This window comes from Choloepus didactylus, chromosome 2, assembly GCF_015220235.1.
Source record: "Choloepus didactylus isolate mChoDid1 chromosome 2, mChoDid1.pri, whole genome shotgun sequence".
NCBI lineage: Eukaryota > Metazoa > Chordata > Mammalia > Pilosa > Megalonychidae > Choloepus > Choloepus didactylus.
The window spans coordinates 83,114,501-83,140,407 of NC_051308.1; the positions used below are offsets into that span (position 1 = coordinate 83,114,501).

At 49.8% G+C, this 25,907-nt stretch overlaps 1 protein-coding gene across 1 annotated transcript in view; it reads right to left on the reverse strand.

Annotated features, from left to right (window-relative positions):
- Positions 1 to 6,530: 6,530 nt before the first annotated feature.
- The window catches only part of LHX4 (LIM homeobox 4), a 43,536-nt gene continuing 24,159 nt past the window's right edge, over positions 6,531 to 25,907 (reverse strand). Inside the window, exons 3-6 of the mRNA XM_037812790.1 lie at positions 13,833 to 14,035; positions 9,579 to 9,733; positions 9,039 to 9,210; positions 6,531 to 6,925 (exon numbers count right to left, since the gene is read on the reverse strand). Of these exons, the coding sequence (XP_037668718.1) occupies positions 6,531 to 6,925; positions 9,039 to 9,210; positions 9,579 to 9,733; positions 13,833 to 14,035 (925 nt within the window). The remainder of the gene's footprint in view (positions 6,926 to 9,038; positions 9,211 to 9,578; positions 9,734 to 13,832; positions 14,036 to 25,907) is intronic.

Here is a 25,907-nt window from a genome sequence, read left to right on the forward strand (position 1 = left end):
TTATAGCACTTTGGGCCTCCACTATAGGGTCTTTAAGCCCTCCAAGAATCTCTCTGGGCATCCTGCCTGGGTAGTTGTGCCAGTTTGAAGCTGTTATGAACCCCAGAAGAGCCATGATCTTTTAATCCAATCTTGTGGGGTAGGACCTTTTGATTGAATGTTTCCATGGAGGTGTGAACCCACCCATTCAAGGTGGGTCTTGATTAGTTTATTGGAGTCCTTTAAGAGAGCTCATGGAGACAAGGATTCAGAGAAGCTGAGAGAAACATTTTGTAGAGAAGCTAAAATATGTAATCCAGAGTTTGCCCCCAGGAGAAGCTAAGAGCTGATGACAGACCTGGACGCTTGGAGATGCTTGGAGATGCAGACAGAAGGACGTTTGGAGATGCTAAGCTAAGAGAAGCAGCCCAGAGTTTGCCCCAGAGAAGCTAAGCGAGGACCCCCAGACACTTAAAGAGAAACACCCTGGGAAAACAAGCAGGGATGCATGGGAGCTGAGAGAGAGAAGCTAAGAGACAGAAGCCCAGAGACATTTTGGAGAAAAACATTTTGAAACCAGAACTTGGGAGCAAAGAACTAGCAGACGCCAGCCACATACCTTCCTAGCTGGCAGAGGTGATCCTGATGCCATCGGCCTTTCTTCAGTGAAGGTATCCTCTTGTTGATGCCTTAGTTTGGACATTTTTTTGACCTTAGAACTGTAAATTTGTAACTAATAAATCCCCTTTATAAAAGCCAATCCATTTCTGGTATTTTGCATAACGGCAGCTTTAGCAAACCAGAACAGAAGTAGTATCTTTTCTGTTTACCTAAGTGGACTATGGGGCACAAAGTGGGTATAGGACTTAGGTAGAGGCACAGGAACCCGGTGGCAGGGTTAGACTGAGAACTCAGAGGCCCAAAGCCCAGCTGCCTACTTTGTACCTTAGGAAGCTATCATCATGTGTAGTGCTCTCTTTTTTTAAGTTGTCTCTGCCCCAGAAAGGGGGAAAAAAAAAAAAGAAAAAGCAGAAAAATCACACCACACAGAAAGTAAGAAGCCAGAGAAATTGCCACTGCCGCTATCTAATGAGTCTCAGAATTCTTCACCAAATACTCCAGGATTACTAGTAGCTAATCTTTATGTGATAAATGAATTTTTTCTGTCCATTTTCCTTAACCAGACTCTTCAGCACTGCCCAGTAGAACTTTCTGTGATGATAGAAATGTTCTATATCTGTGCCGTCCAAATATGGTAGCCACTAGCCATGTGTAGCTACTGAGCACTTGAAATGTGCCTAGTGTCACTGAACAACTAAACTTTTAGTTGTATTTAATTCTAATTAAATTTAAATAGCCATGTGTGGCTAGTAGCCACCATCAGACAATGCAGCTCTGTTTGGATCTTCTCTTGAACTAAACAAAACTAATGACTAATGAAAAAAGCACCCTCCAATTTTTCCAAGATATAAAGATATATTAGGACTTTGATTTTTTTAAAAATAATTATTTTGATGAAAGTGTCTCTGTTGCTGTTTCCATCCCAATAAAACTTCAGGTCCTGCACACTAATAAAGGCCCCAGCAAAGAAAAAAAGCTGGGTGGAGATTTTCTTAGAAAAGCTCATCCACAGACTCTGATGAGGTCTTTCTGCTTCTCTGTCCAACTCCCACCCAAACATAGCCATTTATACATACTGTAGCTAGGGGAAAAATTGATAAGTGTGAAGGACTTTAAATATGTAACAGAACAGACAGTAACTAAAAAGTATGTGGTCAGCTGGTTTTCTCTGCCCATATCCCTGAGTCTAGGAGCAGAGGATTGGGCCACAAAAACTTGCTATTAGAAAAATCTGAGAACTTCCTCTAATCACTTTATTGAGTCGATCTGGTATTTCATGGTTGTAAGCAGTCCTGGCATTCAAAGTTCTATTTTTGGTTTCCTTCTAGTAGTGAAAGGATCCAGTGTCTGCTCAGCTTTTTATTCTCTTTATGTCAAGAGAAAAAACTTCCAGAGAACCAAATGAAAAGCAAGTCACATCAGCTTCTAAAGAACTTCCATCTTTATTTTACATAGTTTTACCATACACATCTCATGCCAACACACAGGAGGCATATATACAAACAAACTCACCAGCTTCTGTTTTCCAAAGTCACAAGGCAATAAATAAGAATGGGTGGGTCTTTTTTTTTCTTTTTCTTTTTCTTTTTCTTTTTTTCCCCAGGAAATGAGACCTCATTTCTAACTGTACAAAATTTACACTTGAAGGGTGAGGGCAACAATCCAGCGCCTAGGGGATCTGGGGCTTTGAGGTCTGAATGCAAGCTCAGAGCAACCTTGCATCTCAGTTCCTGCAGCCCTGAACCTACTTGTTCAGCTGAACATAGTCCTCAAGTGGGAACAAACAATATGGTTTCTATCTTTGAGTGGGCAACAGATGGGAGTGGGGTATCCTTCCTCTGTCTCCCTGTGCTCTACCTCCCTAAGCAAAGGAATGCTTGGCGCACCTTCCAAACCTGCAGCTGTCTTCTCACCAGAGCTAACAGCATGAAACTGTGTGCTTTCAGTGTGGTCCTACCAAGCAGTGTGGATGGGATGACTTTGCTGAGCTCTCTCTTTTTGGCTCCAGTCACTGTGTTAGAGCAGTTGGAGCAACTACTGCAAAAAGGGCCAATTGACCAATCCAAGAAAGAGAGAGCCCATGATGTGCTTTTTATTTAGCTTTCAGCATGCCCAGAGCCCTTCAGCAGTAGGCAATAAAACAAAACTCATTTCCGCTTAATTGAATTTTTCTTTATCTCACAGTTTCCAATTTTTAAAGTGCAATGTTTAAAAATGAGCCTCCTCAGTTCTTCCAGACCCCGCTGGCTGAGGAAGTAGGGTCATTATTTCCATGGTGATACCCAAGCTGTCAGTCATGGTGTGCAGGATGGGTTTGTGTGGGCATATAGGTTTCAGATAGGAGACTCTCATAGGACACACAGCTCTTGCTCATCTAAAACCTTTAGCCACCTCCTGCAAGGGGGAAGTTATTTCAGAATATCCAGCTTAAGCCTCAGAGATGGTAATGTCTCGTTCTACAGATTTCTTATACTTCTTGCAAAGTGAACTTACTTACGAAGCTCTAACAGCCAATTATCATATTTCATGTTGTACAATGACAAAACAAAAAATACTTTTAAGGACACGGCCAAATGCTTTTCTTATGTCAGTTTTGTTGTCTTTCCCTAATATTTCACTGTATTAATTTGCAAAAACAATGTTATCAATATGGTAGCCTTTCATTTTATATTATATTCTTAACTATCAAATGAGGCAACAAAGAGAAAGCATAAAGACTGAAAGGAATTTGCCTAAGATTGCACAGCAAGTCCTTGAACGTGTCAGGGACCAAGCTTCCCAACAATGTGATTTTTCCAATGGGCAGCTTAGTCCGTAGATTCACTATTTCCTCCATGGTTTTATTACTTTTCATCCATAGCCCCTCAGTTCCCATTTTTGCTTGTACCAGCTACCACTGGAAATGTGAGGGGTTTTGTTTATTTGTTTGTTTTATTTTGTTTGAGGAATTTGCCCCTGAAGTCAGAAGCTTCCTATTCTGAAGTCTGTCAGCCAAGCACTGCAGATAATAGTTGGTCAGTAATTGCTCTCTTGGAGCCAAAGACTGGTCCAATTATTGTAAATGCTTCTAGGTTTTGTTCCATTTTTTAAAAAAATTCATCCATGTCATGGTTAACAAGGGAGAAAACAGCTGCAAAGTAGGACCTTATACCTCAGTAATAGACTATTGAGGCAGAGAGGGTGTCTTTATGAGGATCTAAAGGTGCTGTTCTTTCCTTCTCCAACTCCAAACCACAAAAGGGCCATGGAACCATTTTGGCATGCAGTGGCCCATTAGTGCCTCCAGCTCATCCACAGTGCTAACACCATTTGCAGGGAGATGCATTTAAAATCTGAGCCCTATTGTGGCTGTGCTTCTAAATGGGGCATCAGTGTTTGTCTTGCTGCTTTCTGGAGAGGTAGCTCTGGGGAGCTTAGATAGAGCTAACCTGGCTTTGTGACCAGTGCTCTCTCAAGGGCTTTTCCAGCTATCCAACCCTAACAATACCCAGGAAGCTACTACCAACATTAACGGCACTGAGTTCCACATGAGACTTTATTAGTATGAATGAGGAAGGTCTCCCATTCTTCCACCAGTGAATTGGGTTTAAGTCATGATCAATTCGTAGGAAACAAGCAAACAAAAAAAAAAAAACTGTTCAACGTCATTAGCTGTGTAATTTGATCCTAAAAACAAACAAACAAACAAAAAACAGTGCTGCCCAGAAGTGGGAATGTCCCCCCCTTTTAAAATCCTGCTCTCCTTATACCATACTCACCAAAAATATGAAGTTCCTCTGGAATCCTATGAGCTACTAAGCCAGATAATCAAGCTGAGATAGTGGTCTATCTAGGTGGGACAGTTTTGAAACTGGTTCATTAAGTACACCAAGAATGTTGTATTTAACACGTCCTCCAAAGAGACAGTAGCATTTTCCTTTCACATGGTTTGTTATCTTACATCTGTGTCATCACTCCCACCTCCAAGTCTTCACATTATTGGGGAATTCCCAACAGCATAGAATTGGGTAGGCTTAACACCATTGTTGGTTACCATGGAACCTCGAGGAAAGAATCTACATTTGCAGATTCCCGACCCAAAAATTACTACAGTTGCAGCACAACAAAAAACAAGAGTATGCTAAAAAATTGGTCAGAGAAAAGGTGGCCTGAAGGCTGATGCCGGGAATTTATTGACTTGATATTTTCAAGAGGCTTAACTGTACTTAGTTTAGTCCTGATAAGGGGTTTACAAAGGAAGCAGCAGCCAAAGAAAGCAAGCTATTTCTTCTTTTAGTCTGGTTACCTCAGGCCTAAATCTATGCAGTCCTCAAAAGATGACGAACCATTCACAGAAGGAAGGTTCCTTAGTGTTTGGTCCCATCATATGTGAAAGGAAGACAATGCCTTGTCATTTTTTCATGTTCTGCTGATCTTGTTTCAGAGAATGGGGCCCAGAAGAAACAAAACACCATTCCCCAAGAGGACTGGGATAAATTCCACCTGACTAAATTCCAATTTGCACATGGAGAACTTCCTGATCAACAGGTGTATGGTGCATAATGTGGGAGTTGAAGCACCATTCACAACGATATTTCCCACTGAAATGCAGTCTGTCTATCGCAGGGGCAGCAGCTCACAAAGCAGGGGTTGGCTTAGCCCTTGCCTCAGGCTCAGTGACCTTCTGTTGAATGCCTGTAAGCCATATCTGCTGGAGAGCGCTGCCTTTCTGAGTGCGGGACTGGAACATAGGGTAGCTCCTTCCAGCCAGACAGATGCGGCACAAGGACCACTGCAGCCTTTTGGCTGCTCCCTTAGTTTTTTAATTATGGATGGGCCAAGAAGCATCTCTTGTACCAAGAGACCAAGACAGTCCTTCAATTGAACTAACTAGCACAGCAGAGAAAATGGTCATTTTAAAGTGGAGGGAGGGCTCTCATGGCAGGTGGGGAGGGTTTGCAAACTCATCTACACCAGCTCCCTCAAAACAGGCCCTCAAAATATCATTCACTTGGAAGGATGGGGCGCTCTGGGAGACTTGTGTCTGCACTTTGGAATCCAAGTGTGTCTACAGATGTTTTCACTGATTGTCATTCTGTTCTCTCCACATTTTAGCTTTGATCATTTTGTAACCCAGAGCCTGTCTTATGGAATAAATGATACAAGCAAATTAAAAGGCACATTGTGCACTGAGGGGACTCATTGGGCAGTCGCTTTAATGGTGGTCCAGGGCCACTCAGCTCTAGCCTGGAAGTCATCTGCAATGAAAACCACTTCTTGCCATCAGAGATTCAGTGATATGGGATTTCTTAAAAACCAAAATTGACACTCCAGGGTAGGTAAGATGTCATATTTTCACAACAAAAAAATAAGGGAGCGGGCATGTTTTTAATATCAAATTCTGGCCATCAAAGTTTTCACTGATGTTTAATAGCTGATTTTTTTTTCTTTTTTTGAAAATTAGGATTCAATAAGGGTGGTCAAGAAATCACTTTCATTATACTCAAGGAACGTGATGCCTCTGCCTCAGGAATCTCAGTTCTGGTGAGAGCAGTGGCTTGGGAGGCCTTGCATGAAATACACCAGTCAGAGCAGAGTTCCCAAAGGCCAAGGTGGCAGTCACTGTCACCTCGTGCTCCCAAAGCACCAAGCAGCCAAAGCCTCTAAGCAGGGTGAGAGGGGAGAGCCAACAAGCCAGCATTCCCTATAGCTCTAGGCTATATATCCCTGTGCTGTGTTCTGAGAGGAGGCTGCTCTACCCCCACTGCCCCAAGAAAACAATGCCCTAGAGTGGTCTCACAACCTTCTAGGAATCAGTAGAGGACTTCCATTGAAAATAATGGAAATTCCCATTGGCGCACTTTTGATCCTTAAAAGGCAAGTCTCTTTTGATCTTTGAAGATATTCTCTCAAGCCAGAAGGATGGGTAGGATGGGGAGGAGAGGTGTTTTTTAAAAAGGAGGATGATCCATTTCATCAAGCCAAGAGGCTGGGCTAGTAGGAAAGTCGGGGTAGCCTACACTGCTTCCTGTGGAGATGTCAGAGGTGGGCCCCCCGGCCATGGCTCTCAGCGTCTGGCTTACTCCCTGCCCCGCATGCGCAATGATGCCCAAATTACTGTCCACCGTGTAATCCAGCCCATTGAGCAAAGGAGTGTGGGATGGCAAAGACGAAATGGAGGATGGAGACTGGGGGACTCCATAGGGGCTCCCATCCCTCAAGTCCTGATAAGATTGTCCTGTCCCATCCATGGAGAAGCTCCCATTCATTAACTGTCCGCCTGTAACGTCCCCCACGTTGCCATAAATCCTATTGGTGTGTCCAAGTTCTGAGAGAATATGATCCTCTGTGGACAAAAGAACGGAGATTTATCGTCAGCCACCAGGACTCCAGTGCTCCCCTGCTCTTCACAACCCAGGAATACACATTACCAGGAAAGAAGCCCAGGATGTCTGCCACCTGACTGGGGAGCCTGGGTCAGACGTCCACATGCCAAACACATCCAGAGACTCACCCAAGTCAAGGGGACAAACAGAAGAAACATCTTGAGAGACTATAAAATCCCAGGTCCCAAAGGCTTGACAAATGTTTTGTGAGCTTGTTGGTCCCATCGGGGTTCATGTACCTAAGATACTCTGCTACATCGAGGAGTGGCCATACGCTATCCACATCACAATTGGAAGCTATGTGCTAAACAATTTACTCTGAAAGTGTTAAAGCTTAGAAAAGTGTTTGGTTCCATTGGTTGGGAAACAAACAGGCCCCTTTGGTAAGTGCAATTGAGGACCACTGTTAGATGTGTACAAACTCCTTCTGGGCTGCCTGGAAAAGAGGTTCAATGTCAAAGGGCTTGATTTCTCTCTATATCAAATAAGCTCTTCACTGAGGACAACATAGACTTGATTAGGGCAAATGGACCTTCTTGTTTCTTGAAGGATTTCAAATCTTTGCCACCTGAAAGAATTCATTTCTCCAACATAAGTAAGCAGTTTTAGTCCTTAGAAGGGATTACGTAGTTACCCACAAAGACCAAAGATATATCAACCCAGGGACCCAGCTGCACCCAACAAAAGTGAGTTACAATATAAGACTTAACTATCTTGTATGTTTCAGACATTGATTTCAACAGCCCCAACCTGGCCAAGAGGCCTAGAAGTTGAGCATAAGGCCTTGAGCTCTCTCCAGGGCCCCACAGAGCAGCCGCTAAGCTGAGCTACATACAATCCCTTCAGAGCATCAGGCTCCTCCTGGCAGGTGGCTTGTTCCATTCTCTGCCCCACAGACTTCCCATTCCCACCTGGGCCTATGCATCAATACGTGTATAAGGTCTCCTCAGACTGGACTCTGGTACTCTATCCCTTCTGACAACCTGCCCTGAGGCCTGTCCCCATCCACCCATAAAAATGGGGAAAAAAAAGGAGAGGGGGATCTCGTGTCCTTTTAAAGAGAGTGGGAAGATGAAAGCTCACCTCCACTGTAAAACAGTCATTATTTGGCCTTGTGCCTGTATCTGTCATCCCGTATGATTAGGGCACTGTGTGGGAGCCACAGGCTCCTGTAGGAATACCCATACCTTCCAGGTATAAGAATGTGCTTAGCACTCCCCAAGCACATCCATAGTAGGTTGTCTTCATTGATCTCCACAACAAAGCTGGGAGTTGGGCAGGGAGACAGTTGTTTCTAATTTATAGATGGGGAAACTGAGGTTCAAAAGAAATTATTCAGTTTGATAGAGCCACAACTAGAAAGCAGGTTTCCGACCCCCAGCTCAGAACTCCCCCCGCCCCCCCACACACACACAGAAGACCTTCCCTATTTGAGGATTCACTATTTGCAGTTATGGCTATTTGCAAACAACCTGAGGATCCACAGCATGCGTTAATTTGCTATTTTGCTGATGCACAGATTTGAATATAGCGCATGCTGCAAAGCTTGTGTGCAAGGGAGAAGATGAAGTAAGTGATGGGGAAAGGGATTTCAGAAACGAGGCCAGTCCCCCATCTCACATGCACTCACAATGTTGATTTCCCAGGGAAAGGGGCTTGGGGAACTTGGGGGACCATGGAGGCAGGCTAGTACCCCTGCAGAGGGCAGAAATGCCAGAGAGGGGCTAGGGGCACAAGGCTGAGACACAGCTATCTGCTCACAGCTAATGGGCTGCTGAGGGAGCACCCAGTCAGCTGGAAAGGAGGGGAGGCCTTGGGCCCAGGGGATTGGGCCTGGCCGGATCCCAAAGCTTCCACATCTCAGCAGCAGTGCTTTCTTGTTTTCTACTCCTTGTCCCATCTTAAAGAGCCACTACCATTTTCCCCCACCCTTTATTTCAAGTCATGGGGAAAATCCAGAGTTCAGGAGGGAGTTGCCAAGGCCTCAAGAAAGATCCCTCCTGAGTGTCAGGGATTACTGTCTGCCAGGGGACTTTCCTAAGGGCTCAGCCTGGCCCCTCCAGCCCTGCTCACCTCGGAAGCTCAGCTCACTGTCACTAACCCCACAGTCCTCTGCAGAGCTCTCCTTCTCCTGCTTGCTGCCTCCCCGGCTCCTCTTGACGCTCTTATAGAACTGCCCCCAGCGATGCCGCCCCGCATCCTTCTTCAGGCGTTTCTCCTTGGCCCTTCTGTTCTGAAACCAAACCTGCCACACAAGCACAACGATCACACTAATGACCAAAAGCTAGGAACCAAGAGCCCCCAGGACCCCCGAGGCAGGTGGCTAGAAACGGGCTGAAGCCTCAGTAGAGCCAGGCGGCCCCTACTCCCTCTGCCTGGGCCTCAGAACTCTGTCTCCAATCCTGGCAAATTCCCTGGGGTCATGGCCCTGAGCCCAACCACACCCAGGGGATCACTGACACCACTTAGGAGGTAGCCTCACCAAGCCTCATGTAGGGAGGGCACAGAGACAGCTCAGGACATCTAACCCTGCTCCAGACCCATCAGAAGTGGTGATGGGCCCAGGATCACCAGATGCAAAGGAGTCCTGGGGGTGGGTAGCTGGTGCCTCACCTGTACGACCCTCATGTCCAGCCCCGTCTCTGAGGACAGCTGCTCCCTCACATGCCGGGCAGGCTTGGGGGAGTTCTTGTAAGCGTTCTTTAAGGTCTCCAGCTGCTTCGCTGTGATGGTGGTCCGAGGCCGCTTAGCTCCAGCCTCTGAGTCATCTGCAATGAAAACCACTTCTTATATGGTTCTGCCTCCTGAAGTAAGCGGGTCTCCTCCCTCTTCTCCTCCCTCCCTCCCTGCCTCCCTTTCTTCCCATAGTCTTGTCTGCGCAGGGCAGTGGGAGGGAATGGTGAATGCCAGAATGGAGTGGTCCAAACCCTCAGGGAGCTCACTCCTGCACCCCTGGCTCTGCTGAGTCACTGAAAAGTGAGGCGCACCGTCCTCCTTCAGGGCCTCGCCGCTCCCCTCTTCCCTGCCAATCCAGCCTCCCCAAGCTATTCATCGCACTGAACTGATGATGATTCTATTTGTCCGCCTTGGAGAACTCAGCCAGGCTGTGAAGGAGTACAAGCAGAGGGAAGGCTGTGTGCCGAGCTGCCCAGACGCCCCTGCCCCTCGCTCCCCTCAAGAGCCTATCTTCTCCCCAGGTTCCCCCTACAGCCACGTGGCTCAAAGCAGGGACGGGCTGGCTGGGGTGAGCCTGCACATTCATGAGCTGTCAAAGCAACGTCTATAATTTCATCAGAACCCACTAGCGGGTTGGAAAGCCAATTTAGTGGGTCAAAACTAAAACTGAAGTAAGATGACTGGGATGGGAAGGGATGGGATGGAATAGAATAGATTAGAGCAGGTATCGTTTCATGAATATAGTTTAGTTTTGGCTACATAGAACGTGTGTACTGAGTCAAAATGTAAAGTGAGTTTCTTACCGTGGATCAGAGTCAAAAGTTTTTGAAAAACACCAATCTAAGGAGTCAGGGCAACATACTGACTGATCAACACAAAGTCTTCAATGGGTTTTGAACAAACAACTCAAGATTCCAAAAGACTGAGGAAAACCTCCAAAATTCTTTACTTTAAATTCTGTTATAAGGAAATAATCCCTTCTGTCTATATTTACAGAGATTACAGCATGACTGTATTTTATGCAAATTTGAATTGTGCACATGTGAAGTAGGGCAATTTAAAAATATGGATACAGTCTTACTTTATACATAAAAATTTGAAATGAGACCACCAAAAATATTTTAATTCATCAAGAATGACTTAATTTCACAATATTTTGGCCTAGTGAATTAGAAATTGTTTTCACAATAGCCAGTGGCAGTGCCATTGGAATATAACCCTGTTGTCCTTCATTGGTGTCACATTGACTCCTCACTGCTGTTTACGTGAACAGGACTTTCTTCTTGCGATTAAGGGGACTATTATGCTTTTATTTTAACATTCACTGTTATTATAATTTAAAATCTTTTTTCTATCCTATAACAATGTCATCCAAGTATTCATTAAGTTGCAGTGGCAGTGCTTGTGCTGAAAAATGTACCCAAAAATCAATAACTTTGGTACGGAAGTTAAATGTGATAAAATGCTATGAAGAAGGCCAAGCAAGACCGTGATACACCAGCTATTAATTTAGGAGAAAGCATTCTGTGAGGTATTAGAGATAATGCTGAGAAAATAAAAAGTAGCATTAAGGCAAAGATACATTTCACTGGTTATAGATTTACGTGCTCCTAGAATACATTCCCACACCCCCTACTTTTTACATTAATTCCTTTGGGAAAATTAGTCTAATTTCCTATGGGAAAATAAGTCATTAGTTTCAAATTAGGCAAGGTCTCCTAGAACTTGTCCCTGATATAAAATGCAACCTTATTATATTGAAAATGCAAATATCCAGGGAGATGAAACAAATTAACAAAGCCATTCGCACTCAGGTGCAAATAGCTGATATTAGATCCTTGGCTTAGCTCAAGGATATTGCAAGCCTGAAAGAGGCATAGAAACAACAGTAAAAGGGAGAGCCAGATGCCCACAATGCAAACATTTTGCATTCCCCTTTTGCACTAAGATTGCCCTGACAGCACAGGATGGGGAAGCCCCCACCTGACTGACAGTGAGAAGCAGGGAACAGGTCAGAAATACCAGGTAACCTTCAGCTATTTTTAAGCCTAAACAGACCTCACCTCCTTGTTTGTATTTGTCTTCCTCCCGGGGAATCTATTTAAGCCTCAGGAAATGGCCCCATGTGACAGGCATTATCCCACAAATATAGCTGAGAAGCCAAGGCTCAGCCAGTTACACAACTGTCCAGGGGACCCTCACCCCAAGTACATGCTGAACAGAGATGCCCCCCAGCCTCTGACTCCAAATCCAGTGTCTCTCCATGTCCTACAGAGGTCCGCTATGGTACAAATAGTCCTGGATAAAATTCTTAGCTCCACTGTGTGACGCTGGCTCTCCAGCTAGATTATGACCGGTCTTCATTGATCTTTCCCTTCTCGGAAACCATCCACAGCAGAAGTGGACGGCGTGCGGGACGCTTGGGGTCTAAAGCAGGGCTCTCACAACGAGAACCCGCTGCGAGCCCGGAGAGGCCGGTGTGCATCCTTATCTCTGGTGAAGGACATTAGAGTTCCAAAGGCGTCTCCGTATCTCTGAGTCCACCTGCTTTGATGGTTTGTCTCTGACAAGACGCCCTAATCTTGGGACATCACAACTGACTCCAAAGCAACGGCATCAGGTGAGCTTTAAGCAACCAGAGCAGATTAATACATTAAAGCAAAGATCCTTGGGAAGCGGGCTTGTAAAAGCCCTGGAGGAAGTAAACCCAAGGCTTCTACCCGCGTTTAAGGATCAGAGCTGGGGGTGTGGTGGGGGGAGAGGTACTCAGAGAGGAAGCACCGGCAGTGGGCGTGGCTCTGCGGTGGGCGTGGTCCTGCCGAGCAGCCCTTCCCGCCTCCAGCCACAGCCCAGCTCAGAGCCCTTTGAATTACCTCTGCCTTCTCACCACCACAACCCCCTTATTTCAAACTGCATTTATGACGCAAAAGAACTAATCTCTCCAGGTATTAATCAGATATATATATGAAATATGTGTGTGGGCCCAGAAAAGATCTGGAAGGACATATATGAAATTATTGGGGCTTTCATTTTTTTAATCAAGCCCGGAGCTGTCAATGAGAGCTGCTTTCCACAGTTATACACCCTGATTTGATAAACTTCTAATTAAAAGCAAAGGAAATTAATGTTTCTGCAGTTCATGAGTCTGAGATCTCCAGGCTGAGTTTGGCCAAATCCCAAATTCAGAGCTAGGGTGGAGAATACAACACCCGCACGCTGCAGGGACCTGGTGCAGCCCAGGGGCCCAGGGCAGCCCACAGCTGTGAGTGGGAAGCAAGAGGGTGGGCTACAGGAGGCCGGGAATCCGCTTGGCCTTCTGAGAGTGGAAGGGCCAGAGCCATGCCCACCGAGGCACTGCTCTCAAACATATCCTTGGAGGGCAAGACCAGCGCCTGCTCACAGGCTGCCCGTGTTTGGGCGGGTTTTCCCCGGTGTGGGGCATGATTTCGGCCTCCACCTGTGCAGTGGACGTCTGCTGCAGACTGTGGAAAATGGCCCCTGAGGTGGCTGAGATAGCAGGTAGCAGTGGCTGGGTGGGGGAGTTATATTGTTAGGTTGGAATTTCCCTGAATGTAGCCAATTTTTCTTCCTCTGCATCTGGGTGAAACTGACTGAGCCCCTGCTCCTGCATCTGGGCTTTAGGAGATGCAACAATGTATCATGACCCCTAAGTCCCCATCCTCCTGAAGGTCACAGCCTGAGAGGGAAAATAAAACACAATTAACTGAAATACAAGATGGTCCATTCTAAGGATGCCTTAGGCTAACTAACGCCCGGCTCTCACCGACTGCAGCCTTTGAGGCGTGGAGTGCTGAGGTACGTGTACATCCTGATATACAAGACTAAAGTGAGGCTCCACGAGTCCACTGTAGACAGAGTGGTCTCCCAGTCACCCTCAACACTTCCGGCCCCTCCCCAGGCAAGGAGTCCACCAAAAGGGTGAAGACAAGTTCCCTGGCTGCTCCTGAGCATTCTTGAAATAGCCAGAATTCGATTGATGCTTCAAAAAAGTCGGCAAGTGCTAAAGGATTAGAGAGTGTTCACAATTAATTCTCACTGTGGAGATCTGGGGAAGCTTCTCGGAGGTAGTGTGCAGGAGAGGCTTTGAGGAATGGCTAGGTAGGAGCAGAGAGAAAGGGCAGCCTGGACAGAGGTCTGGAGGTGTGATCGAGAGGTGCAGAGCTGTTTTACCATTCTGCTTGGCCGTCTCGTAGTCCTCCTTGCACACCAGCCGCCCGTCCTCCATGAGGTAGAACTCGTCCCCCGTGGCCAGCTGCCGGTTACAGATGATGCAGGCGAAGCAGTGCAGGTGGTACACGAAGTCCTGGGCTTTGCGGACCACCTGGGTGGGGGGGATACCCTGCTGGCAGGCTGTGCATTTTGTGCCGAAGCGCCTGGTGGGGCAGCAGAAAAGAATTAGGGGACAAAGGCAATGCCTGGCTTCCCCTACTTCCCATCGGTCCCTCTCCCACCCCACCACTCAGGGGGGAGTCCGGGGCATCAACTCCCCACCCCCCAACCAGGGCCACCCAGAGCCTACCCTCCACACCTCCTCTCTGCCTCCAACCAGCATCACTGCTTTGAGCCCAGGCTTTTTAACCACAAAATGTAAAGTTGGATCAAGACGAGAGTCTCCAAGGCCCTTTTCCATGCTGACATGTCAGGGCTCCAAAATGCCCGATTAACACCCAATCGATGAAACCGGGCAGTAGGAGGACAGGCTGTTTCACCCTCAGCCTCCTGTGAGGCCAAGAGCACCAGCCACACAGTGCAGCTGTCTTTCCGTAGGCTGGTGTCTACACTTTTCCACAGTGAGGCCAGGAGACAGCACAGGCCAGTGTCCACCCTGCATCTCCTGAGAAATCACACTTGGTGAGTAGAGCTGGGGGTGGGGGTGGGGGCGGGTCTCCCTGGGGGCTTCTCTCCCCTGCTGCCCACCATGTCTCTCCTCCCCTTCACCCAGCCCACACTAAAGCCCTCGGTGCCAGCCTCCACCCCCTTCCTGTGCACAGCCCCTGGCATGTTGGGGGCTGGGTGGACCCAGAAATCCGCATTTTCAAGCCCCTGCAGCGTGCTGGGGCAGGCAGTCTGCCAACCTCCGTGTGAAAAATGCTGCATCAGACCCTTCCCTGGTCCACACCTTTCTGGGCTTTACCGAGGGAGGAGGGAGCCACCTGCTGCCACCCTGGGCTACAGCTGGGATTGGGAAGCAAGAAGAAATAGGCACATTTAAAAGATGGCCCAGTGGGGTCAGGTAAGCACCCTCTCCCCATCTGGCTGTAGAGATCAACAGGGCTGCACAGGGCGGTCGAGGCTACGGGAAATTATTGGGCTGGTGTAGACACGGTCAGCAAAGGAGGTGCGCTGATGCAGGTGAGTCTTCCCGGCTTCAGGAAGGAGGTGGGAGTGGATGGGGAAGCAGGGGCAGAGTTTAAAACAGCAATCAACCTAATTATTCATGACATTTCACACAGCAGAACTTTATCTTCTTCAGGATGAAAGACTTCGCCTAATGGATCTGGGGAAGGTTTGATTTTAATGGTCCTTTTAACTAATGCTTATAGGCAGCCTGATTTCCCCTGAAAGGACAGTACATATTTCATCCACATTAATACCAAATAAATTAATTATGGTCATGGCTATCATGATGAATCCCAGATTAATGCAGAATGATGGGTCTCTTATTCCATAATGATACCTGCCGAGGGGGTGCAGAGGCCTGGATCAGGCCTGGCCGGCTGCGGCTTCAGAACCCCCCACCCCACCCAGGGACATAGAGTCCCAGAGAGAAGTAGGGAGGGGGGTCCCTGAATCTAGGTGGTTAACCCCAAAAGAGCCAGGATTGTGGTCCCAGGGACTGCTCCTACAAGATATAAGCAGGGGTTAGGTATGAAGGGCTGAGATGTTTGGTTTGGGGGAACCCCAAACTCCCGAATTCCTGGAATGCCTCTTCATTTTAGGGGGAGGGTGTATGGGAACATGCTCTTCAGAGCAGGAGTTCTCAGGCAGAGACCCAGGATGGACTTTGGGGGATCTGAAAACCACCTCCCCCACCCCACTCCCACCCCACCAAGTTGTTCAAAATTGTGCATCAGGAGGGGGTCGGGCTTTGATCAGATTCTCAGAGGGGGCCAGGCCCCAGAAAAATAGAGTTAAAAAATATTTGTTGAATAAATAAATAAGCAAATAAAGAACCACGCTCGAGAGAATATGCACAGAGATGGCTAAATCTGAGGATGGAGAGTAAGGAATGCGGTCAGCTCTGGATGGTTCTGCACCTCCCCGGACAAAGGTGAGCATCAGGCTGCTCCAGCCGTGGCTGGCTAACCACATGGCCTGTACTAAAGAGCAGAGGAGGCAGCTCCCAGCACTGTTCTGTGTGGGAGTGTGCGTATGGCACTTTGTGTGTGTGTGTGCATGTGTTTGGGGAACAAAGAGAAAAGGAGCCCTTGTATATTCAAAATGCCAGTATTTTCATATCCAGTCCAGGTCAATTCACAAAGCAGTTGTTTAAAAAAAAAAAAACACGAAACAACGCCTTCATCGTGCTCGCTGAGAACCCTGCCAAATAAACCACCGAAAATCCAGAGTGTGCCCAAATTCTTCGCTGCCAGCGTGTGCAGAAGCAACACCAGAGAATGCCCCGGATTCTTCAAAAAGCGGGTCCTACCTTGGTGGCCAGTATGGGGGAGGAGATCGGGGGGTGGTCCTGGGGAGCTGCAGGGCTGAGCGGGCCCCTCCACGGCCTCTCCCACGCGAGGGCCGCCCCTCTCTCCACTAAAGAGCAGCCAGTGGCTTTCAGTAACCAGAACCCCAGTTACCACCAGAGCATCAGAGACATGAAAGATAACGGGGGTATAAATTTAATCTACATACCGACAGTGATTTATGTGTGAGGGCTGCAAGTGCACAAGAAAAATGAAAAATAAATGGACTTTCCCACCAGCGTTTTTTAGCAATTGAAGCAATTTTCCTGATTGTGGGATTTATACCGATGGTGAGTGGAAGTTGCTCCTTGTTATCTTTCTCCCCTGGAGCACGGTCAGTGGGGACCCTCGCTGCGGGGCTGCGTCCCTCCCTTGGCCCACAGCCCCCCACCTGCACTCTGGCCGCAGTCAGCAGACCTGGAATGGCACGCTGTCTGCTGTCCTTTGGAGGTGTGTGCATGGTGAAGGCACTGTCCCCCGAGTTTACAGATCTTAGACCAGCCAGTCCAACTGAGGCCCAGAGAGGCTCCATGGCTTGTCCTGGGATGGGCAATGCTGAGACCCACGGCCATGATAGAAATCGCGACTCCAAAATGAGCAGAGACGGCAGAGTTGGCTGCTACCCAGAGAACCGGGAGTCCAACCCACCTGACCAAAACTGGAAGGATGCCAGGGGTGGGGGCAGTGGGATCAGCCGCCAGCTGGGGAGAATGCTTCCGGAGGCATTTTCTAGGCAGCACCACTGAACACCTGCCACCGAGCACCTGCTGTGTGCAGGGCCCTGCCTGCTCCGTGCACTCCCCACTGGTGTCACTCGCAGAAAGACCATGCCTCTGGGCTACCCTGCCCGGCCAGCCCCCGGGGACAGCCATCCTCCCCAGGGGAGGTAGCTGGAACTGACCCCAAAACAACAGAGACAATGCAAGGAAGGACTCAGCAAACGGCTCATGTGATTTCCAACTCTGACCAGCAACACCAGCATTTCTCTTATCCCTGCCCGACCCAAGGAGGCAGGCAACAAAGGTGCACTGAATGAATGAATGAATGAATGAATGATGAGTAAACCGCTCCTTCAAACTTCTGTCCAAAGCAGTCAGGGAAGAACTGACACTCAAAATAATAAATGCGGCTCCTATCAAAAGCTTTTCTAGGAAGGGAATTGAAACCTGGGCTGAAATGAGGTCCGTGGCTTCCTAAAGCACAGAACTTTCCACCCCACTTTGCTGTCAACCTCAGCATAAGGATTCGTTACATAAATGTTTCCTGATGCTGAACCTGAAAGATGGGTCTTAAGATACCTGTTAATAGAGAATTCTGAGGCTCAGAGAGGTAAGGTTCCCATCCCAGCTCACACAGGAATGAGTGGGAGAGCAGAATTTGAACTCAGTTATGACCCAACACAGCTGGCACAAGTTTGGCTGAGAAAGGCAGCAAATACCAACTGAGAAGTCAGCCGTGTGCCCCTACCTTCGCCCTGGAACTTGGGTAGAGGGGCCCTGCCCACCCACCACCATCCCCAGCTGTGTAGCTTATGAGGCCCCAGGCTCTGAGCTACTTAGCGTGAGGCTGCCAATCCTACAAATCAGGGCCTGCCCCGGGAGCCCTCACCCCCAGGGCCAACACACCCGCCTGGCCCTGCTGCAGCTGGCTCAAGCCTGAGGGCCTGGGTGCCAGAGGGGAAATGCACAGACATCACTGCAGACTCTCAGGGGCTACCCTCAACTCTCCTTGGTCTCCATCTGCTAGTCTCTCTGTCCACCCCTGCTGCTCTTCTCAGGCCTGGCTGGGCCACTTGAGAGGACAGGGGCAGACTTGAAGGTGTCTAGATCCTGGGGAAAGAGGGCAAGACAGGCCCTGCACGGGAGCCCCGCTGGCACCCACCTCTGGAACCAGGCACACATAAACCCTGCACCACAGATGTTCTGGCCCATTCCTGATTTTAAGTACTGTCCTATGATCAGGCCCAGGTACCATACTTTGGTCACCAAAACACTACTAAGAAAGGCAGCTCCTAGCTACTGAGCACCTACCACGGGCCCTGCCCTGAGCCGGCGTTTCACGCTCACCCCCAGGCCCTTGGACCACAGCCCCCACCACCTCTCCATGGGGCAGTCATCACCCCCACCCCTGACTTCCCTAATCCCCTGTCACAATTCTTGCTGAATTCAAGATCCACACAGACAACCCTTCCTGCCCCTGCCCTCTCAAGACCTTCCCCCACTCTGGTACCCTCTGCAACCCCACAGGAGCCGCCAGCCCACTGACCACCTTCCTGCTGCCCCTCCACAGTCCATGTCACTCGTACACCCTCCAATCCCCCGCCCCTCTCAACCCTCCACCTTCCCCACCCCAGCATGGGCATCTGAGCAGGGCTGGAGGGAAACACACCACGTGGCTGACGGGGCGCACTTCAGATTCATGACACACTTCACAAGGACTGAGAAATCTACTACCCCAGCCCATTCACTCCCCCACCCCTTTAGACTCCTACTGTCTCTCAAGCCCCCATCCTCAGACTCAGCTGGTGGCCAGGAGAAAAGAGAAGCTCTCAGAAAAGACCTTCCCTGTGCTCCCCCCACCCCGCCTGTCCCCCCCTGCAGCTGTGCCATTGCCGGACCCTCTGCTGACTCGAAAGCTGCCCAGGGCTCCTGCTGAAGGCATGTCCTTCTCGCCTCATCAAGAACATCCCTCCAACAACTGTCCCCTTTGCCTCCCACAAAGTCATCGTCCCTCTCTACTAGATCTTTCCCATCAGCACACAAGCAGGCTATTATTTCTCCCATTAAAAAAAAAAAAAAACAAGACCCTCTTTTGACCCATCTCCCTCCATCTACTCCTTTTCAAACAAAACTCCTGAAAGAGGGCCTGGACTCAGGGTCCCAAATGCCCCTGCTCCTGGTCTTCTGCAGTCAGGATGCCACCCCACCAGTCAACCAAAACGGCCCAGGTCAAGGTCACCATGACCTCCACATTGCTAAATCCAGTGGTTGGTTCTCGCCTCTCTGGACCTTTCAACAGCATCTGCTCTCCTCCTCCTTCTTGGAACACGTTGCTCACTTGGCTCAGGACCCAGGTCTCCAGGCCCAGCTCCTCCCCGCTGGCAGCTTCTCCTCCATCTCCAGGACCTCTTCTCCGTTTACCGGCTGCCCGGGTGATCTCGCCCCATCTCCCGGTAATGAACGCCGCGTGGCCCAGCACCTCTGCCTGGATGTCCGACACCAAACTCCCGATCTTCTCCCCAGCATCTGCCCCTCCCATGGTCTTCCCCATCTCAGATAATGGTGACACCATTCTTCCCATTGCTCCTGCCAAAAGCCTAAGAGTTGTCCTTGACTCCTCTCTCTCTGCCCAATCTGATCTGTCAGCAAATCCTGTTGGCTCTCCTCAAAATAACATCAGGAATTGGACCAACACTCACCATCTCCACCACCATCATCTCAGTTCAAGCCTCCACCCCCCTCATCTACAGCAGCTTCCAAACAGGTTCCTGGGCTCAGCCCTAGCCCTCCACCCCATCCTCCACACAGCAGCCAGCACAATTCTGTTAACACCTACATCAGACCATCTTGCTCCTCTGCCCAAAGCCTTCCAGTGGCTTCTGTCTCACTCAAAGTAAAGGCCAAAGTCTCTTTAAAGACCTACAAAACCCTATCCCCTTCAGCCCCCATCATCTTTCTGACCTCGTCTCCTCCAGTCTCCCCCTTTCTCACTCCACCAGCTGCCCTGGCTTCCTCAGGCCCTTGAACTGGTTCTTCTGCTCAGAATGCTCTTTCCCCAGATACCTGCATGGCTTCCTCCTGCAGGTTCTATGGGTCTCTGCTCAATTGTCACCTTCTCAGGGTGGCCATCCTCAACCACCCCTGTCCTCAGCACTTCCTTTCCCCTCTTCAGAGCGCTCATCTCCAACAGACATACTGTGTGTTTCTTTGTTTACTTGTTTGGCAGTCCCCACAATGGCAGGGATCTTATCTGTTTTGTTCAGTGCTGAATCCAGCACCTAGAATGGTGCCTGGGCCATATGTGTTCAATGAATATTTGAATATTCCTATGGTTTGCATTAATACATGGTCTCCCATTTCATAGATGAAGAAACTGAAGTTCAGAGAGGTTAGGTCACTTGCCCAAGGCGTCACAGCTATAAACGATGAAACTGGGATTTGAACCCAGCCCCCTTATTCAAAGACGCCTCTCTTCCTCTTGGCACACCTGGGGTCCTTCCATTGGAGGACAGTCTGTGAGGCAGCCCATGCCCCGTTAGCCTCCCGCATGTGTGAGCTGCCACTGCACGACGACTGTCCCAGGGAAACAAAATACTGCATAACTTGATTTTATGCTTTAATTGCTTGGCGGTGATTTACTGCAGGCTGTATATTTTTTTCCCAGCTGACACTTTCCTAAACGTATTTCTTTTATCTATCACCACACTTGACAGGTAAGTTGCTGATATTTACTGTTACTGTATGTACCAATATTTCCAACATATATCACCACCCACTCTAAGGCCACAGCCATGTCATGGACGTGTAAAGTTCTGCCCGGGAACGGTCAGCCTTCTCCAGACACAGCCAGGGCCATTTTGGGAAAAGATCTGATACCAGAGAATGTTAGAGCATTTTGGGGTGAGGTGGGGGCGGGGACACAGCACCCTACACCCGCACATGCTCACACGTATATCTCCCAGCACCCCCCCATCCCCAGAACTGCTCCAACAGTGCCCTGCTTTTTATTTGGGGGAGGGGGGTTATTATATGATGTTTTTCTTTTTAAAGAACATGCAATTTTATTGTTTTGAGATGAATGCTGCTGAAAAAGCTTTATAACCGATGATGTAGCACAACCCCCTCATTTCATAAAGGAGGAGACTGGAGCCCAGAGAGGGGTAGTGACCGGCTCAAGATTACACAGCTCAGCCAGCAGCAGGAAAGGGGCTGGAGCCCACTTCTCCTTTTCCCTCGGCCACACCTCCCCTTCTGCCCTGCTAGGGGCAGATTTGCTTCCCAGTGGGGCACGTAGGACCCTCAGCTGTGAGAGTCCTATCCCTCCCACCCACCCTCTCTATTTCTATTATTGTAAATTTTTTAAATGTTAATTGTGATAACATATATACAACATGAAACTTCCCATTTTAACCACTTTCATGTGTACAGCTCAGTGGTATTAATTACATCCACAATATTGTGCTACCAACACCACCATTCATTATCAAAACTTTTTCATCACCCTAAACAGAAACTCTGTACTCACTAAGCAATAACTCCTTACCCCAATCCTTGGCAACCTGTAATCTACTTTCTGTCTCTGTGAAGTAGCTTATTCTTGGTATTTCATGTAAGTGCAGTCATACAATTTCTGTCCTTTTGTGTCTGGCTTATTTCACTCAGCATAATGTCCTCAAGGTTCATCCATGTTTGTTGTCTCAGGTATCAGGACCTCATTCCTTTTCACGGCTGAATATTATCCCATTATGTGTATACACATTTCCTTTATCCATTCATCTGCCAATGGGCACTTGGGTTGCTCCCCTCCATTTTGTAAATGTGTAGCAAGCATGGAGCCTGCCCCAGGCCTTTCCGTGAGCGCTGCCTCATTTAAACCGCACACAGCTCTCGCAGGCAGGTATTGTTCCCTTGTCACAGACGGAGACAGTCGCCGGACTGGCCCAAGGTCAGCCTTCTCCCCCGACCCACTCGCCCCAGACGCCTAAACTGCCCTCCTTACTCCAGGCTAATCTGCCCACGTGCCCTGCCTAGGGGGTGGCTCAGCTGTGCAGCAGACCCACCTGGGAAACCCCAACCCTGACACCTGATTCTGGGCCCCAAACCCACTCTTTCCACAAGCCCCCCACGGACGGCCCCGGTGTCACTGTGGGTGGACCCTCTCTGAGACCTCCTGTGTAACTTATGCCCTTAGCTGCCCGTGGCATCTGAGGCTGCTGGTCGATTCCAAGTCCCAAAGCCCCTCAATGCCTAAGACCTCATTTTCTAATAGTGGGTGGCAGGACTGTGACAGGAGTGGGACGGACACTCAGGACAGGGGCCCCACCCAGCCCCCCACCCACCACACCTCTGTCTGACCCGCTGTGCTCACCTCCGGCGCCGGCTACAGAACCCAGCCCTTGTGTCTGGATGCCCCCTCAAAGTGGGGACACGGAAAGAGAGGGACAAAATCAGGGGTGGCCTTGCCCAGGGTATGGGGTTCACGAAGGGAACCAGCAGGAGATGAGGTTCAGCCAGATCTTGGGCCCTTCGGCACTGGGCTCGGAAGCTTCCAGAGGCGGTGGGGACAGCACGGCCAGAGAAGGGCCTGGCAGGGGCGATAAGCTGGTCAAGAACGAGAGGAAGGGAGGGACATCCTGGCGGAAAAGCTTCCAGCGGAGCAGAGGCCCAAGGACAGGGGCCTGACCAAGAAGGGGCAGCAGGGATGGCAGGAGAGGGCATTTCAGACGTGGAACCCTCTGACTTGGTGTCGGGGCTGAGGGCGAAGGAGAGAGAAGGAGATCGCACCTCAGCGATGAAGAAAATGAAGATCTCTGCCGCTGCTGTGTTTGGCCTGGGCGAGAAGGACGGTGGCCAGGTTTTCTGCTCCCACCTCCCTCCTCAGATCCCAGGTTGCTGGGGGGGCCCTGCTTCCGCAGCCCAGAAGCTGGCCGACTCCCAGGCTGATGTGCAACTGTTGGGTTCCAAACCAGATTCCCCCAAGCTAGAAAAGTCCCCGAGATGAGGATTCCACAGATGTCGGTGGCTTTTGCCCCGAGGCGCTGGCTCTGGGAGGGTGGCCCGGGCAGCGGCTGACTGGGAGTCCCCCAGAGCGCAGGACCCACAGATAATCTGCCAGCTCCTCGCTGCCTGATATACAGCCTCTGACCCCAGAGAACTGCACGGCTAAGTAATTGCTTCTGCCTTGATTACAGGCCTTTGCAAATGACTGCGGCCCGGCCCACCAGTGTGTTTGAATCTTACAAATGTCCATGCGCAGCCACTATCTGGACCATCTGATCGTTACCTTAGAAGGTTTAATTTGCTTAGCGAGGGAATTAGACTATAAACTACTCAGAAATTATGGAAAGTCACATGTCAAAAAGACCCTGTCCCTCTGGGTTCCTGAAGCACATTTTGCAGGAGCATCGTGTGTGTGTGTGTCTCACAGGTGTGCAGTTATCAGAAATAACGAGGAGCCTGGCAAGAAGCTGGTCCCAGATTAGACCCACAACCAACCCCAGAACCCGAAGGGGCCTCTTCCTGGGGCAACAGGACAGCACGAGGCCGCCCTAAAGCTACCCAAACCCAGGCTGGACGCCTGGCACAGGACGGGGCCCTCCTGCCAAGGCTGAGAACCCCACTGGGCATGATGAAGGCGTTGCGGGGCTGCAGGTAATGAGACAAAGCTCAGGACCCAGGGGGACGGCACTCTGTGAGGAAAACTCAGGTCGACTCCCTGACCCCACGGAACAGCCCCAGGTGCTCCAACTCACCTGGCCCACCACTGCCACTGAAACGTGGCAACGTGGCCTGGACTCTAACAGCACCACCGGCCCGGGGCTCCATCCCTTCTTCCATAAATACACAACCCTCATTATAGCTACTAGTCATGATATCTGAGCACTTTCCTTCCTGCAGCCTCCTTAATCCGCATAGTAACTCAGAAAAAATAGATGTTTGTGTTGCTGTTGTAGAGCAGGGAAGTGGAGCCCCAAGCTCCCACTGAGCTGGATGCAAATGCACACCAGGTCCAAGGTTCCGCCGCCTTCCCCACATCAGCCGATGCCCTGTCTGCCCACTGCCCAAAGGGCGAACAGAGGCCCTGGTCACCCAGGTGACTGGGCCGAGGTCACCGGTGAGGGCCACTGCAGAACCAGGGAAACCACCCTGAGGCCCGGCCAAAGGGAGCACAAGCAGGAGCTGAGACACACTGTTCTGGGCTGCAGGGATAAATCAGAGCAGCTCCCAGGTTCCCAAGGACACCGCTTACCTGCCCTTGGCCGACAGCCGCTGGCTGCCTGGGCCTAATGGGCCGTGGCTGGGGGAGGGACCAGCGGGGGCGACCCGGCATAGCTTCCCAGCGACAGGGCCCTCGTCCCTCTCCCAGCGGTCCCCATCTCCCCCTACCATGAAGTTTTAGGCAGGGAGCCCCTGGAGAGGCAGTCACCCTTAGAATGCCTCAGACTGTCCCCCCACAGCCCCTCCTGACAGGGGAACACACCCCTGGCAACTAAGGATGCAACTCAAAGGCCCCCACAAACCTGAAATGTCCTTGAAGTCTTGTGCTTTGTCTTAAAAGTGTGTGCGAATGTTGCCTTCTCTTCAATTCTATAGCTATATTTGTTTTAATATAATAACCACTGGTTTGTTTCCCAAATCTTCAAGTAAATCAATGCGGCATGTTTACCCCGCGGCTCACCCACCAGCCCCCGCCCCGGCACACCACTGCCATGGGCCCTCCCCTGCCCTGCTGGGTCACCCCACCTCTGAGGCCCTCTCGGCTGTCAAAAGCCACCTCAGTGGGGAGTTCTCCACGCTGGTGCTCGGGGAGGTGAGGGGAAGGCAGCGCAGGCCCAGCCCTGATGGAGAATCCTTCACGGCCCACAGGTCAGGGCACCTCACAGCAAGACCAGAAACCCGGAGACGCTGATAAAGCTCCTAGCCCTGCCCTGGACAAGGTTTCTGCACCGTCTTACTCACATGTCACAACTCTGTGGGTTAGTATTAGCTCCTCCTAAGGGAAGGAGGTTCAGAAAGGCCTAGAAACTTGTCCACTGACAAACAGCTAATAAGCAAGAGGACATGAATTTGAGCTCTGGTTGATTTCACCACCACACGACTCGGCTCATAAAATAACTCCCTTTTGCAAAATGCTCCTTGTGTACCAAGCCTCTTTTAAAGCAGGCACTGTGAGCATTCCCATTTTTCCTCAAGATGAAAGTGGAATTCAGAGATGTTAAGGAACTCGCCTAAGTTTGCCTGGCATCCAACCTACAGCCGCTGATGGAGCCAGCACTTGAACTCAGGTCCTGGAGCAGAGAGCCTGCCTTGTCTTCACTGTGCTTCCGAGTAAGGGTGCTGCCGGGGCTCCTCCCAGGACCGAGTTAGTGGTGAGGAGGGACCCAGGGCCCCACCCCCAGACCCCTGCCATCCCCAGGTCTTAGTCCCTTTGCAGGGAGACCTGAGAGCTACGGCACGTGAGACGTGTGGTCTGAGAAAGGACCTGCTTGGCAAATGCAACACAAGGTGGTGTTGGCTCCCTGGCTTGCAATTCAAATTATAACAGGCCTTGGAACATCACATGTGGCATGGGTGCTCCAGATGCTTAAGCCCCCACTGGACTTAGAACAAATCAAAGCCCAGCTACGCCGCTTAACCAAATCAGTGCCTCTCCTCTCAGGCCTCGGAAACTATTTCCTTTGGAGAAAGGGGAGCCAAGAACCCAAGAGGCAAGAAAAACAAACAACAGCAAGAATCAACCCATATTACTGAGTAAGACAAGCCTCAACAGCCCCAGTGGAAAAAGGCAACAACCACTGGGTACAACCTCCCAACAATACTTCTTTCTTCATCTATGGACA